Source organism: Mus caroli, chromosome 9 (assembly GCF_900094665.2).
Source record: "Mus caroli chromosome 9, CAROLI_EIJ_v1.1, whole genome shotgun sequence".
Lineage (NCBI taxonomy): Eukaryota > Metazoa > Chordata > Mammalia > Rodentia > Muridae > Mus > Mus caroli.
The window spans coordinates 53,931,133-53,946,757 of NC_034578.1; the positions used below are offsets into that span (position 1 = coordinate 53,931,133).

General features: G+C 51.0%; 1 protein-coding gene across 1 annotated transcript; it reads left to right on the forward strand.

Annotated features, from left to right (window-relative positions):
* Positions 1-1,346: 1,346 nt before the first annotated feature.
* Positions 1,347-15,036, forward strand: LOC110302529 (taste receptor cell protein 1). The gene is made up of 13 exons (XM_021173315.1): positions 1,347-1,415; positions 5,453-5,569; positions 6,357-7,762; positions 9,290-9,351; positions 10,586-10,737; positions 10,892-11,022; positions 11,372-11,436; positions 11,746-11,885; positions 13,013-13,137; positions 13,234-13,292; positions 13,386-13,531; positions 13,749-13,831; positions 14,903-15,036. The coding sequence occupies exons 2-13, from the start codon at positions 5,527-5,529 to the stop codon at positions 14,957-14,959; spliced, it is 2,469 nt and encodes an 822-aa protein (XP_021028974.1). The 5' UTR covers positions 1,347-1,415; positions 5,453-5,526; the 3' UTR covers positions 14,960-15,036.
* The last annotated feature ends 589 nt before the right edge of the window (positions 15,037-15,625 follow it).

Below are 15,625 nucleotides of genomic sequence, written 5' to 3' on the forward strand. Positions count from 1 at the left end.
ATGCACCATCTTGTCCAGCTCAATGGTTTAATTCTCTTCTACCATCACACAAACACATAAGCAGTAAGAGGAAATTGTTAGGCCAGGGGCCAGCCTGGAAGAAAAGAGCAGGAAGAGGAATCAGAAACCCCTTTGGAGGTAAGATTTGAGTCTTGGGTTGGCATCCCAGCAGGGCATCATTATTCCTCAGAATGAGCAGCAGTATCCAATGAGGCTAAAGATGGGCCAGGAAATCTTGATGATAGCCAATCAGACTGCCTTGTTCAGTAGAACTAGCCACTTGACCTAGCTTCTGGCAGGGTTCACAGAATGCTTCTAGCGCTCACCACCAGCTTAGAAAATGGAATGATGAACCAGAACTAGATGAGAAGAAGCTGGCAGAATGTTAACCAAGACCTTTCCTAGACCCTGAAGGATCCATGGCTTGAACCTTGAGATCAGCAGAGAATCAAAGATTGGGGAATCCCGGGATTGTGACTTCCCTCATTTGTATATACCTCCGTAGTATGTGCATGTGCAAGTGTGTGCTCGAGTGCGTGCACACATACACACACACACACACACACACACACACACACACACTGACCCAATTCACACCTTTAGCTGTGGGACCTGTTCTGGCTGTTCTTCCTGCCTGGAACTCTTGTCCTGGAAGCACAGTGGTTAGACAGTCTCTCTCATATGTCTCTCTATAGCAAGAACATAGCCAGGGCATGTGAGAGAAGTTAGGACGGTTCTGGCCTGGGATTGACCCAGTACTGAGACCTCTAGTACCACATGAAGAATTCTGAGCTGGACGTGGTGGCACACACCTTTAATCCCAGCACTCTGGAGGCAGAGGCAGGTGAATTTCTGAGTTCAAGGCCAGCCTAGTCTACAAAGTGAGTTCCAAGACAGCCAGGGCTATACAGAGAAACCCTGTCTCGAAAAACAAAAAACAAACAAACAAAAAAAGAATTCTGAATTGGAAAGAAATTGGGTGGAGTCCTAGACATGCCACTCTTTCCTACCTAGTCTTTACAGAAATCTCCAGTCTTGTCTTGTCCTTGTTGGGCTGAGCCTCATAGTGCCCTCTCTGATGACCAAGATGACATCCAGGGACTAAGGTCTCATGAATAGTGAAAGACTCCATGCCACTCTTTCTCAAACAGGAAGAGGGTACCAGGAAGGGGAGCCCAGCTTGGTGCCCCATCTCTGAAACTAGGAAGGTTCCTGTTAGAAGATATGTAAGCAAAGATGAGCATCTGCTGGCCCAGCTGCCTGTGCATCTAGGCAAATGTCTACCTGGTTCAGAACCCATCCCCGTGCGTTCCACCATACCTACTAATCCCTCAAGACCCTTTGAGCATGTACACATTCTCTCTGAGCCAGGACACAAGAAGACCGTGTACAACATCTACTGCAGAGAGTACAAGGTAGGATACAACCTGTGGGAATCCATGACTTAGTTACCAGGGTAAGAGGGCTCCCCAGCACTTGGCTGTGTTAGGGACTGAGAGTGACAGGGCTGAGGTGTAGGTGTCAGTATCATGGGGCTTTAAGAAGAGAACTCTACTAGAGAGTCCTTACTAGAGGATTGAAATTGACCCACATGAAAAGTATCATCAAGCCCTGTGGCTGGACCTTGGGACACACTAGCACTTAGGAATCTCATCCTTACTTTGCTGACATTTTGTGACATTGGTGTGAGGCCAGATTCCATTTAACTTACTCCAAGTGCAGGTGGGATTGCATCTGGCCAGGAAGAGCTGGAAGAGCACCCCCCCCCCCAACAAGCAGGCTGAAACTTGCCTTGCCCTCGTCCACAGTGAGCCTAGACACTTGTCATAGCCTTAACACTGATTCTGACTAGAGATTATCTCTCAGCTTTCAGACATGCCAAATCCTGATTTCATTCTCTTCCCACTGGGACTTGAACCCAGAGTCTTTGCAAAGTAACTCCAGGAGAGTACTCCACCACCGAAGTGTAACACTAGCCTCTGTTTTGCTTACTTTTCAGACAAGATCTTGATAAGTCGCCTAGGCAGGCCTTGAATTTACCATCTTCCTGCCTTAGCCTCCTGAGTAGCTAGGCTTCCAAGCCTGCATAACCAGGCAAGTCCAGACTGGTTTGGTCTCGCTTATTTACTTACTTATTTCTTTTTAGACAGGGACTCACTATGTAGACCAAGCTGGCTGCCCTCAAACTCATGATGATCCCCTGCCTCTGACTTTCTAAGTGCCAGATTGAAAGTATACCATATGCCTGGCTCCCTAGGCAGCTACAGCTTTTCCCACTGTGGTCTCAACTAATTCCAATTTGACAGTTTGACAGTTTGGTCAGGAGGGTGTCAGAGGGGCAGATGGGAACCCAGAGTCTTGCAGTATGAGCAAGGCTTACTCTTTAGAATAGAGCCATCAAAAAGAAAAGAAAAGAAAAAAGAGAAAATTTTAGCTGGGCAGTGGTGGCGCATGCCTTTAATCCCAGCACTTGGGAGGCAGAGGCAGGTGGATTTCTGAGTTTGAGGCCAGCCTGGTCTACANCTACACAGAGAAACCCTGTCTCAAAAAAGCCAAAAAAGAAAGGAGAAGGAGAAGGAGAAGGAAGAGGAGGAGGAATAGGAGGAGGAAGAAAAGGAGGAGGAGGAAGAGGAGGAGACGACAATGACTAGAGCCATCACAGACAGGATTTTCCTCAGTCTGAGGCTGTCTGGAAAACAGTAGCCCCGCCCACCTGGCAAGAGTGGCACAAAGTGTTAGAGCCAATCTCCATCCTCCTCCTAGAGGGCAGAGGCTTCTTGGCAGCACCAGGGGTACCAGGTCAGACGTGGTTATCCAGGGGACACCTGAGGGAAGAATTAAGGAAGAGGGATGTCTACAGGCTTGGAGACAGGTCAGGAGGACTGGCAAGAGCAGCTTCAGGGAGAGGAATGGTCATGAATTCAGGATTGTAGGTGGGAGTTGTCAGAAGCCAAAGCTCTCTTCTCTTCCTGGGAGACAGCTCTCCCATAGCACCGCCCAGCCAGGTAGTGAACCGGCTCTCCAAGGAGGGCAAGGAACAGGCAGCGGCTTCCTGGGGCCAGCAGAGTATAGGGCTACAGATAGCAAGCAACAAAGAAGCCAAGGGAATGGGCTGAGTGGGAAGCCCTGTAGGATTGTGGATCTGTGGCCTGGGGTAGAACTGTGTCATAAATCATAGTTTTTTGTCTTAGGAAATATTTCCAGTAGCTGTGCTTACTGATCTATGGCTCTAATCCAAGAGGGAGGCTGAAACAGGAAGCTTGCAGATTCAAGAACGGTCTAAGCTTAGAGTGAGTCAAGGCCAACCCGGGCCACTTAGTGAGACCATGTCTCAAGATTTAAAAGAAGAAAAAGCAAAAGGGCTGGGGATATAGAAGGTAGCACCGCAGGGCAATATGCCAAAGTCCTTAGTCAGTTGAGCTAAACAGACAAATAAGCAGACAGACAGACAAACACCGCCAGGTGGGAAGGGATGTGCCCAAGTAGAAGGTGCTGGGGGTGGTAGGATCCCGGCTGGGATGACCCAGGCCCAGTTGCTTTGGAGGACTCCCTCTTTTGGGATTCTAGTTATTTTCTCTTCATCAAGCCTCGCTGACAAAGACCAACATTGACCCTGGGAATAGGGCTGCTGATCCAGAGGAGGCCAGGATCTCTTAGGGGGAAAGGCTGCAAACCTAGAGGGCTGAGACCAGAGCCTGCTCCCTATTTAGCTCCGAGCCAGGGGTGCTAAGAGGTTCTCCTGCAGTGTGAGAGCGCAATCTTTAGATTTCTATTGCTGTGGTAAAGACTATAACCAAAAACCATTTACGGAGGAAAGGGCTTATTTAACTTATGGGTTACATTCCATCAGGCAAAACGAAGGCAGAATTCAGGGTAGGAACATGGAGGCAAGAACAGAGGTAGAGGCCGTAGAGGAGAGCAATGCACTGGCTTATTCTCCCTGGTTTGCTCAGCCTGCTTTGTTATACACCCCAGGACCACCTGGCCAGGGGTAGCACCACCCACACCAATCGTTAATCAAGAGAATGCCTCCCACAGACTTGCCCACTGATAAATATCATGGAGGTATTTTCTAGGTTGAGTCTCCTTCTTAGATGCCTCTAGCTTATGCCGAGTTGACAAAACTACCCATCCCAGGGCATGGCACAGAAATCAGCTAGAGGGATCTGGGAAGAAAGCCCTTGTGTCCCGAGCTATCGTTCTCTCCGGCAAGAAAACACTCGGACAACCGGATTCTTCTGCAGCAAGCTTTATTGCTTCTTAAGGAGGGAAGACTCAGACCCCGGAAAATGGTGCTGCTTATATAGCCCTCAGCGTGGCGTTTCAGCACCTGATTTGTTGCTCGCCCATCACCTCATTACTACGCCCCAAGATAGGCAGTGACTAGGCGTGAGTTCACTCTCGCACTTGCGCACAAGGCTTGTTTACTAGTTAGGCACAGAGGAAGCCAGCACCACCTTATAATGGTGATTGCTCACAGCACGGCTCTCCACACCCTTGCCTCTCCCACATACTTGGTGCCAAGTTCTGACCAGATCTCTAGGAAGGGCTGCGGGCATGACAGAAGCTGCCTATCATGATCTGCCTAACCCAGTCCTTCCCTGTCTAATGGAATGGAAGCAGCGACTGAGCTGGAACAAAGCTGGGGGAGGGGCAGGGTGGGGGGCCATGCTCAGATCCCACAGCAAGGTTAGCACCTCGATGCCCTTGTAACTCCTGAATACTGCTGTCCCTACATCCCCACCACCAAAATACCACTAGCACTCACCTAAGGACAGGAAAGAACACGGTGCTTCATCCACCACAGCTCCAGGAATTGACCTGACTGGAGAATAAAGAAACATGGCCACATGCACAGATTAAAGGAGACCAGGTGGACTGGGCTCTCTACTAAAGAAGCCAAAGTACTCTGGAAGCGCAGCATGTTTATTATATAGAGTTGAACAGGGAGGTGAGTGGGATTATTGCTTACAGCTGATCAAGGATGCAGGTTTAACCAATCCCACTAGAAGCAGTCTGCAGGGGAGCCTAGCCTAGGGAAGGTTTTACCATTTCCCACGGGCTGATGCATTGGCATCCTTCATATAGCCACACCCCTGTCAACAGCACATCTCCTCAGGACTTAACTCACCCATGGCTTCTTCCCTGCCCAAGGACATTTAACTATTCCTCATTAAAAAAAAAAAAAATTAACCATAATAAAAGTCGAGGCTGTGGGGAAAGGTATATCTGTTCCCATTTGAATCTGCAGCTCCACAAGACAGGGGCTTTTCAGGAGGCCACTTGGTGGCTAGGGCAGTTTCAGGGCACCTTGCTCTGGAGGCAGAGCTCTGGACAGCTACTGGCAGAAGTGGACATCTGGGTAATGGGGTGGGACTCAGGGCCTCTGGCATCCTAGGCCAGGGTTCTACACTGAGTTCTACCCAAGCCTGAGGACGCCGCTCTTCCTAAGGGAACTTGCAAAGAGCATCATTGTGTCTGTCGCCTGACCCCGCATCCTTGGAAGTCTTGGCAGGAGCCTGCAGTATGGACAAGCAGTGGTTTCCTGCAGCTGGAATTCCCTTGGCTGGTGAGTGAGTAGGATGGGGAAGGTGAGCTGCAGTGTCACGTCCCCATCACCACCAGCTCACTTGTAGGGAAGGATGGGATTCTCTCCTCAGGGAACTCCTTGACTCCCACCTCAGGCTGTCCCTTCATTGTCTCCATGGTTTTCTAGCCTTGGCCAGCCTGAGAGATGCTAGGGAAAGATTGGGGACCTCAGGCATCTTGAGGGACCTCAAGATCACCTCCTTGGAGCTTTATACAGCTGTAGGTAGGTTTGGTATGACCCCCAGGGCCTTCAGAGATGCCTCTACGTGTATGTTCCACCTCCCAGCCGCCAAGAAAAACCCTGTATTCAGGGAGCATGGTCAGGTCACAGTTTTACCCACAACGGAGAATTCAGACAGCACTTCCTGCTCCATCAAGTTAGTCTGAGCCTCCGAGGTGGTTTGAATAGAGTAGGTAAGGCCCTTAACTCCTAGCAACCACTTGGGCCTGGGAGACTTCTCTTTGTGGGTGGGAGGTCCTTGACATAGGGGTTGTCAGCATGGAGATAAACAGACAAATCCTAAAGGCATTTCCCTTTGTCTTCACAGTGCCTATTCCCGGGGAAGGGCATCATGCCACTGTCAGCCAGGCTAGAATGAGGGAGGGGAGATGACTCCCTAAGTAGCTTTGTGGTTGGGGGCCTACCCAGGCCTAGGTATTACTTTCCAGTACCTAAGTGAGCAAGATGTGCCAGGGTGAGATCTGAGAGGTTAGGGGCCAGTCCTGCCCACCCGATAGAGAAAAGCCAGGCCTTTCTTCTTTTGCAGCCCTCCTAGTCGTCTCGGCTTCTACCCTGACCCTTCTCTCTACTAATGAAGACCCTGAGCAGTTTCCCTCAGACCCTGGCACATCAGCTCAGCAAAGTAACCGCATTCTACCGGACATCCTGACAGACGTCACTGGTGGTATCAACTCAGTTGAGAGGGAACCGGAGGCCCCGGGGAGGAGGGCAGGAGGCCTCTCTACAGAAGGAGCTGGAGGTCAGGAATCTCCCTCAATGCCTGGCTCCTCAGGCAGGGTCATACCTGAACCAATTCCCTCAGCCCTGACCACATCTGCATCCAACATGGCCTCTCAGCCAGTGTCCTCTGGGGCTGACCCTGTAGAGGAAATCATGGCTCTTGGAACTCTAGAGACAATTACGATGTCATCACCACAGCCGTCTCCCAGACATGAATCTGAGCAGAAGTTCAACAAGGTCTTCAGATTGTGTGGGACAGTTCCTGCCTCTGCAACACTGGAGAAAAATGTTGCATCTCAACCAGCATGGCATTTAATTAAAGCTTCCCCTCCCCCCATATTCTCTAGATCTCCACACCTGTTATGGTGTACCCCCAATTCCACTGTCTACATACCAGTGCCTGCATGGAGGGATGGCCACTCCAGGCCAGAGGCATCCTCATCTGTGCCCCTGGCTCCAAGTACCTCCTTAGGACTGCCTATTTTTCCATGGATGCCTAACATACTGAAAGCTACAGAGTCCCTGTCGCCTGCATCTCCTGGAAGATCACGGCTGGACCTCACCTCCCAAATGGGCTCCAGGGCATCTGAAAACACGGTGGCTTTGGACACAGGCCCAGTATCCCGTGGTACTTCTGTGCTGCTGTTGCCCTCAGCAACATCCCCTTCACATGCATCCTCCCTCCACTCCCCTCGCCCCTCATCAGCATCGCCCCTGTCTGCATCCCCATCACCTGCAGCTTTGTCCTTCTTCCCATCACCAGCCTCAATCCTGGTCCCCGTTTCCTCTGTCACCACAGGAGCCAGTGACTCTCCTAAACCTCCTGTGTCTGGGATTGCACCCTCAACTACAGACTCTTTCATTAAAACCTCAAACCTCCCACCCCAGATAACGCTACAACCCAGTCACCCTGGGCCATGGCTTCCCACCAGCACAATCCACATGCCCACGCTCTCCCTCCAACATTTCTCTAGCCTTCCCTCTACCCCACATAGCTCTGGCTTCACTGAGTCATCTGTAGATGCTGATCCTCCCCTGGCCTCTACCCTCCCTCAGGCTATGTCTTTGCAGGACTTGAGTTTCTCCACTCGAGGACCTAGTCATACGATCCACTCTGTGACCTTTAGGGTCAACAGCAATCGCTTCACAAAAGCTGTCTGGAACCTGGCACCCTTGGAGCGCTGGCTGCTGAACAGGCTTATTTGCTACCAGGTGTGGCACCTGCTTGCTAGGTCGATAGAGAGATGCAGATGAAGACAATTCCTTCTGAGCATGCCAGGCACAGCCATAACACACTAACTATATAGGCTGCAGCTCCCAACATTAGTTAGACACAAAGTAGGAAAATCTAATGAGTGCCATGCTGTGCTCCTGAGAGGAGTCGGAGGAGAGGGTAAGCAGACATACTTCTTTGAAGTCATTATAGAGGAAAAAAAAAAAAATCTCACAGTGTGGGGAGAACTTGCCCCTACCAGAAATAGAGCAGGTACTGGCTGCTGGCTTTTTATCAGCACACAGTCTTATCTGGAATCAGACACCCTGATCCCCTGGCTAAGTGAAGCACAGCTCCATCCTGGAGCCAGGGCCAGGGAACTGCCATGTCTCCCCTGCCATACAGGCTTCTGTTTGTTGAATGATTCATCTCAGGGAACAACAGGTTGCCAAAGGACTGCTCCTAATTCTGACAAGCTGTGGGAAGGAATGTCGCAGACTGGTCACCTGTTGGGTGAAGTGCCTTGCACACACCAGGTGACCACCCGACCACAGCAATGGATGATCATCCTCTCTTTTCTTTTTGTTTGGTTTTGCTTTGAGACAACTGTGGCCTAGAACTCACTCTGTAGACTAGGCTTGCCTGAAACTCTCAGAAATCCACCTGCCTCTGCCTCCCAAGTGACATGTCCAGCCCTCTTTTTGTTTTTTGTTTTTTGTTTGTTTGTTTGTTTGTTTGTTTTTAATTTTTCTTATGTATGAGTACTCTATCTACATGTAGATCTGTGTGCCTGAAGAGGGCATCAGATCCCATTACAGATGTTTGTGAGCCACCATGTGGTTGCTGAGAATTGAACTCTTAACCACTGAGCCATCTCTCCATTCCCCTCTTTTTGAGTTTTTAAGTAGTCAAATTTGACCTTGAATTGGTCCTTGGGCATTCCTCTCCAAAGGGCTGTAAGGCTGAGACACCACATCTGGTCATCTGTGGGGTTTGTTGTTGTTTTGTTTCCTCTCTTGAGTAGGTTCTCACTATGTTGCTCAGGCTGACACTGAACCTGCCTCAGCTTCCTAAGTATAAGGATCAAAGACTTGCACCACCAAACCTGGCGGTGGGGAGAGTCTTAACTGGGGTGGACAGAAGGGAGTCACATCAATCAACGAAAGGCTTTCCAGGCACAGGGCAATGGGAACATGGGGGTAATGAAATTTGCAGGCAGGGCTGGCACAGGATTCTATGGCAAATGGGGATGGAAGAGGCAGGCCAGGCTGACAGCTGTTGAGATGCAGAGCCCAGGGTGAACTGGACCCCAGAGGTAAATCCTGCATATGTGCAGGCCCGGGACAGACGAATCTCAGTTAGAATTTCAGTACAAAGAAATCACAAACCTCAGGCCACTCGAGGGGAACAGCCAGGAAAGGCCCAGCTGAACCAGGATCAGGCATGAGATCACTGCAGAGGCCAGCACAGATGGAGGGATTCGAGGAGGGGTGCTCACACTGACTCCCATGCCCCTGCCTCCGCAGCTCCGGTTCATCTACCAGGAGGCCTTCCCCAACTTCAGGAATGTCAGCGCCTTGCTGTTTCGGTGAGTGTGTGTGGTTCTCAACTGACCTGTGCCTTGACATCATCCCCATGCTCAGCCCAGGCTGCTCAGCCCAGGCTGCGAGCAGCCAGGAATACCTTAGCCTAGAAGGGTGAATAAGAGGTCTACATTTGGTTCCATTACCATCTGTGTTCCATGACCTCAGCTGGCCTTCCTGCCATTTCCTAATTCCAGCTGTTGGGTTTGGACGGGATTGTCTGAGTACAGTGAAAAAAGACAGGCAAAGATCGATCAAGCTACTCATCCTGGGGGCAGGCTCATGTAAATGATATGCAAATAAATGCAAATCCTTGGGTGACTCATTCTGGGCTGCTAGGAAAGTGGAGTACCTCCAGAGATGGAGGGTTATCCAGGCCATGGTCCCAGCTGCTGCAAAAACTTTTCCCTTTTAATAAACTGAAGTCTGCTTTGATGAGTCCACACCCTGACCCTGAGCCCATTTTATCTCCCAAGCCCTGGGAGAGGACAGGTGCTCTCAGGCAAGGGCAGGTGTTGTTTCAGGTTCTGAGGTTGATCTTCCCCTGAGATCTTCCCTGAAGGCTGCCTCCCGAAAGACTTGAGCAATTGGTCCATGCCCTGTAGGCTTTCAGAAACTCCGCAGGTCTGTCACTTCCCTCTCTCCAGAATCCCCTTCTTCTCTTTTTTTTTTTTTTTTTTTTTTTTTTTTTTTTTTTTTTTTTGAGACAGGGTTTCTCTGTGTAGCCCTGGCTGTCCTGGAACTCACTTTGTAGACCAGGCTGGCCTCGTACTCAGAAATCCGCCTGCCTCTGCCTCCCAAGTGCTGGGATTAAAGGCGTGCGCCACCATGCCCGGCCCCCCTATTTCTTTAGCTGCAGCTGAGGCTACTTTTCTGTGTCCACCAGACCTCCTGAGAGCTCCCAGCCAGCTTCGTCCTCTGCCTAACACCTTCCCCCAGTCTTTCCCTGGATGAGATCCCCAGTATTGCTGTGAGAACCAGCCCATTGAGGAGCAAGAGAACTTTAACCAAGTGCCTGTTTGTGGGTGCTCCTACCTGCATCCTTCAGACCTCCAACAGTCTCCTAGGAAGGAGATTTTATCCCCATTTACCAAGGAGGCCAGCACCTCAGGGGTCATGTGACTGTTTCAGTCATGTACAGAGGTTCTACACTAGATGCTCAGGTGGGCTTCTCTCCTTCAGCACACCACCGTCTGCACCAGCCAGGTCCATTGTGTCCTCACTGGTTGCTTCCTGCAGACCTGGCTGTCCAGAAGTGAAAGCCTCCCTCATTTTTGGTCCTCCGGATCCCTCGGCCCTAGAAATCCTCTGGACTTTGTACCGTAAAGTGAAGTCCTCCAGATGGTCCCTTGGGTACCTGTCCCTGGCCGACCATGGCCTTTCCTCTGATGGTGAGTCTAGAGAAACACCTGTCCCTTGCCTCCTCATGGAGGTCGCTGGCTAGGCTCCATGGAGGACCCACTTCAATCTTCCCAACCCCTGAGCAGGCCATGGTGAGAAAGGGAACCGTTCCAACCTCCCCGACTGCTGTGTGTGTCTCTGCAGGGTACAGCATGACTGACCTTACCCAGGAAATCATCAACATTAGCTTCACACTCATGAGGCCCTTCCTGCCCCAGCTGCTTCTGCCTAGTTCTCAGCCTTGTATCCTGCTGGAAAAGCAGATCATTCAGCTGGTGAGGTGGGACTAGGCTGTTCTCCCTGCCACCCTTGCCAGCAGGCCTCTATAGTGTTTAGCAATTGGTATATTTGTGTCCAATGAGAGCTGAACCAGCTTAGCAGATGTGGGAAGGCAAGCATGGAGGGGGACCCAGCTGTGCCCTGAGGGCAAAGCTGGCTGAGGGAAGAGAAAGCTCTGAGGGAAGTCTGTGGTTAGGTTGTCACCAGAGGTCCCTGGCTCAGGAGACCACACTGGAGAAGGCTCTCAGGTCTTCCTGCTTTAACTTGTCTAAAGCCTGACCCACCCCATACTGGGCCTTAGGACAGGCAGCTCCAAGCCAATCTGACCTCCAAGACATCCTACAGGTCACCCACGAAGTGTCAAGATTCTACAAGGCTGAGCTCCAGAGCCAGCCCCTGCTCCTATTCAGGTGGGTTGAGAATCCAATCTGGTCTGTCCAGGCACCCAGGCCAGCCTACTCCCACTTACAGAGCCTACTTGGCTACTTACTGTTTTGGAGACATCTCTAAGGCAATTTCACTCCTGACCCAAAACCAAGGGTTCAGGTGTAGGTTGGAGAACACCAGTAAGAACTTTGTCTGCCGTCTAGAGCCAACCCCATAGAGCTCTGCCCTTGGAGGAAAGAACATCGGGTGCACACTTAGGAGCCCAAAGCTTGCTTCTAGAAGCGTGTACTGGCAAAGATACCATGATGCTGCACTCTCCCATCCTTCCCTAGCAATGTGAAGGAGTGGGTGAGCGTTTACATGGAATACAAATTCAAGAGCCCCGTCCCCATCCGTCTCCAAGGCCTGGCCAGTCACCTAGCCCATCATATAACTGATCCCACCCTTCAGAAATCCAGCATAATGGCCAATGGTAAGTGAGCTTGGGCTCCATGTACCGCTCTGGGTCATTCCTCTAGGCCTCATTGTCCCCTATGAGAAGGGACAGAACCCCCCAATAGCAACGCTTGTGTGTCAGCCAATAGGGGAAAAGTGAGTCCAGAGGAAACCTAGGTTCAGAATGCAGAATCATCTAGTCAACTCTCAATCCTCGCCTTAATCCTCTGTTCCGAGAGGAGACACAGTGGTCAGCTCTATCAACCAAGGTCAGAATTGTATCTTCCCCATGAGGCCCCTTGAGAGGAAGAGTTGGGCTGGCTTATCCAACCACCTTAGAGAACTCCAAGGCCTCTCAGGCTCCAGCAGCCACAACCTGGAGCTGTCCTGGAGTAGACCCTCAGCCTAGGAAGTGCTAATTCACTGCTAAGTGGCTGTCCCAGCCACCTCCCCTGTGCAACCTCTCATTTTGAGCATTACTGTCTAGTGGGCTCTGCTCTGTAGCTCCCAGAGACAGGGTCTTGGTTTGGGTCTCTGCCCGAACTCTCTCAGAGCAAGTTTTCAACACAGGGTGTATCTGGCCACTAGATGTTCAACCTAAAGCCTTGATATCCCCTTAACAGACAGTGAAACTACCGTTCAAGCAGGGCTGAGTATGTATGTCTGTGAGTCATCATGAAGCCCGTCCTGGGAGATCAGGGACAGCAAAGAGCACAAGGTCTCCTACTGTCTGAGTGAACAGGCCGTCACCCTTCCAGCAGACACACCAGAGCGTGGGTTGGCAGATTACCACAAAGGGCTTGAGAATTAATAGTCTTTGCCCTTTGTGGCTCCCAGCTCCTCCCTTACAGGGAGGACACAGCCAGCCCTCCGAGGTACATCACAGCCAGTGAGCTGGCTCTTTTCCAGTACAACTTCATATACAAACATGGAAATTGTGTACTTTTCATGCCATACCATTTCCTACTGCTGGTGGGTTTTCATCCACTTAAAACTAGAAGTCATTCTTAGCTCACTAGTCTAACAAAAGCAGGCAGCAAAGGCAGGCAGTTGGGGCAGTGGGGGTTGGGTGAGCAACCCTGGACCAGGGTGTGGTCCTATCCCAGAGCGCTCAGAGGACAAGCGTCCTGGCTACTATCCCCATACCCACCCCCACCGATTCAGGGGAGAAAGCAGATCTGGTGTTTTATGAGATGTGGCTCTTGATCCTGGGTCACCCCTTCACCAAGACCTTGGAGAACAAGACTAGTTCTGAGTGCCAGGAGCTTCGTGGACTGCTGACGAGACAGGTGACATGAGGGGATGGAGGGAATGAGGAAGGGTGTGTGGCTGGGCTAGGCTGTGGAAAGCTGTTACACTCAATTTTCCTTGTCTCCTTACCCCAGCTAACCTCAGTCCTCCAGCCTTTGAAGAACTTTGGTCAAGTGGTGGTGGAGGAATTCCAGTGAGTGTTCGGTTCACAGGGTGGGTCCTGAGGCTGGATGACAGGATCTCTCTGCATCTCTCCAGCCCACTGAAGCCCGTGATGATCCCTCAGCCAGGAACCACTGACTGCCAGGGTGCAAACGGCCTTCTTTGGGGCTGTGCCAGCTCAGGCCATCATTCAAGACACCGTACTCCAAGCCCTGGGCTCCCTGCAGGAAACTGAGGGTCTGCAGTTAGAGATGCTCCTCCCAGTCCTTGGTCAGTGCCTCTTCCTCTGTTCATGTCTTCCATCCCGCTGCCTCTTTGACCTTCCCTCCTCCTCCTCCACACAGCACTGCAGGGCCAAATCTCTTATCTTTCCTATGAGCTCCCAGGGTACATTGGCTCCAAGTGTCCTGGGAACAGCCACCACACTTAGAAGTCTCTGGGGGCTTTGAGGATGGAAAATCCACTCAGCCTTCCCATTTTGCTCCAGGCACCCCCAGCTCCAGAGCCTCGAGAGGCCCCAGGGGCAGGGCCATGCTGAACCTCCAGCTCTTCATTTCTCTCTTTGTCCTGGTGAGTCTGGCTAGATAAGGGCTTCTTCCTAAGAAATGGGCTGAGGCTTGAGACCTTAACTCAAACAAAGGGGCAGTAGCCCCACTATGCATCTGAACCCAAGTTCCTGTCACATGCCAGCTAGAACAGCAGGTTTTCCACCTGGTGCTTGGGTTAGACCCCATGACTGCACCTCCATAGTTCAGCTACCAAAGTAGACAGAGGGGGACTGTACTGGGGGAACCCCGCACGGTATGGAGGCCCTTCTTCTGCCAGGCAAGCAGAAGCTGATCACCCTGGCTGCCCTTAGATGATGTATAGAAGGTATCTGAGTGGCTGGGCATGGTGGCGCACGCCTTTAATCCCAGCACTTGGGAGGCAGAGGCAGGCAGATTTCTGAGTTTGAGGCCAGCCTGGTCTACAAAGTGAGTTCCAGGANGGCCAGCCTGGTCTACAAAGTGAGTTCCAGGACAGCCAGGGCTACACAGAGAAACCCTGTCTCGAAAAACCAAAAAAAAAAAAAAAAAAAAAAAGGTATCTGAGTGATCTGCCAAACCTCTTCCTGAGTTTCTGCCACAGTGCTGGGTTGTAGAGTCCCTGCAACAGGGCTCCATCTTGCCTTGGGCAGAAGCCAAGGGGCAGTGAGGCTGACTCCCAGAAGCCACCTGACATGGGCTATGGTGACAAAAGGACAAAAGCAGGACTTTGGTCGTAAGGAAGAGCTGGGGCAGAGCATGGACATGGACAGAGGAATCTTAGCTCGATGCCACACAAGGATGCTGTCAATGACCGCTCTAGGCCCTTACACAGGCCCCGGATGATGTCAACTCCTTTTCTTCTGCTTGGCCTCCATCTTAACCCAGGGCCAGGTAGATGGGGGAGAGTAGCACTAGTGAGCAATTATTTGTGAGTTTCTCACCATGTAGCCCCGACTGGCCTTTAACTTACTGCATAGCCCAAGCTGGCCTCAAACTTGCAGCGGTCATCCTACCTAAGCCTCCAAAATACAGGATTATAGACAGGTGCCACTATGCTGTTTTGTTTCAGTTTTATTCTTGACACATAGCTTCTGTCCCTTTTCTATACCTCCAGGCGGCTCTTTGTACGGCTCCTCCCTTCATCAAGAAGCAAACCCTATACCTCTCCTAGGTCACCTCACCTACGGTACTTTCTTCAAGCCCCTGCTTCACCCCACCTTCATGCCACATAAAACTGGGCAAACACTCACTCCTATGTCTGTGGTTGCAAAGCCAGTCCTTGTCTGGGGCTTTGCATCCCCTCAGTTCCCAATTCTCCAGGAGACGGGCAGTGGTTTCCTTCACATAGAAAGCCAAGCCCAGGCTCCCTGCAGTATGCACAGGTGGGCTAGAACAAAAGGAGTCAGGTCTCATGGAACGTTCTGTAGGCCCTGCTACCATAAACTACCTACGTATGGGGACCACACGTAGGAAGATGAGAGACCAATAGCTAGTATGTATATATACACAGAGCATGCAGGGCTAGAGGCAGGGTGAGTATCCAGAATGCTCAATTACATTGAGCCCTTATTCAAGATGAACCCTAGTGACTTCATAATGCCCCAGAGAACAGAGGGAACTATAGCCTACAAGCTTTTATCCTTGGGAAGGGATCAGAGTCTCAGCCATGACATCAAGGGACAGGACTGGTCCTGTGGGGCTGAAGTTGGTGGCCTCTGAAGGAGTTTGTGGCCTTTCAAAGATGTTTGGCTCTGGGCCTTCCGGGGTATACAAGAGTGAGAAATGGAAGTAGGTGTGAGGAGTTGCTTTCAGCTCTAGATGTTGTCTTATCTAATTA

Excerpts from the sequence above, each read along its gene's own strand:
- LOC110302529 (XM_021173315.1), top strand. The coding sequence starts at position 5,527 with ATGGACAAGCAGTGGTTTCCTGCAGCTGGAATTCCCTTGGCTG. Across the intron at positions 9,352-10,585 it reads GTCAGCGCCTTGCTGTTTCG|ACCTGGCTGTCCAGAAGTGA; the intron begins GTGAGTGTGTGT and ends TGCTTCCTGCAG. Across the intron at positions 10,738-10,891 it reads CCATGGCCTTTCCTCTGATG|GGTACAGCATGACTGACCTT; the intron begins GTGAGTCTAGAG and ends GTGTCTCTGCAG.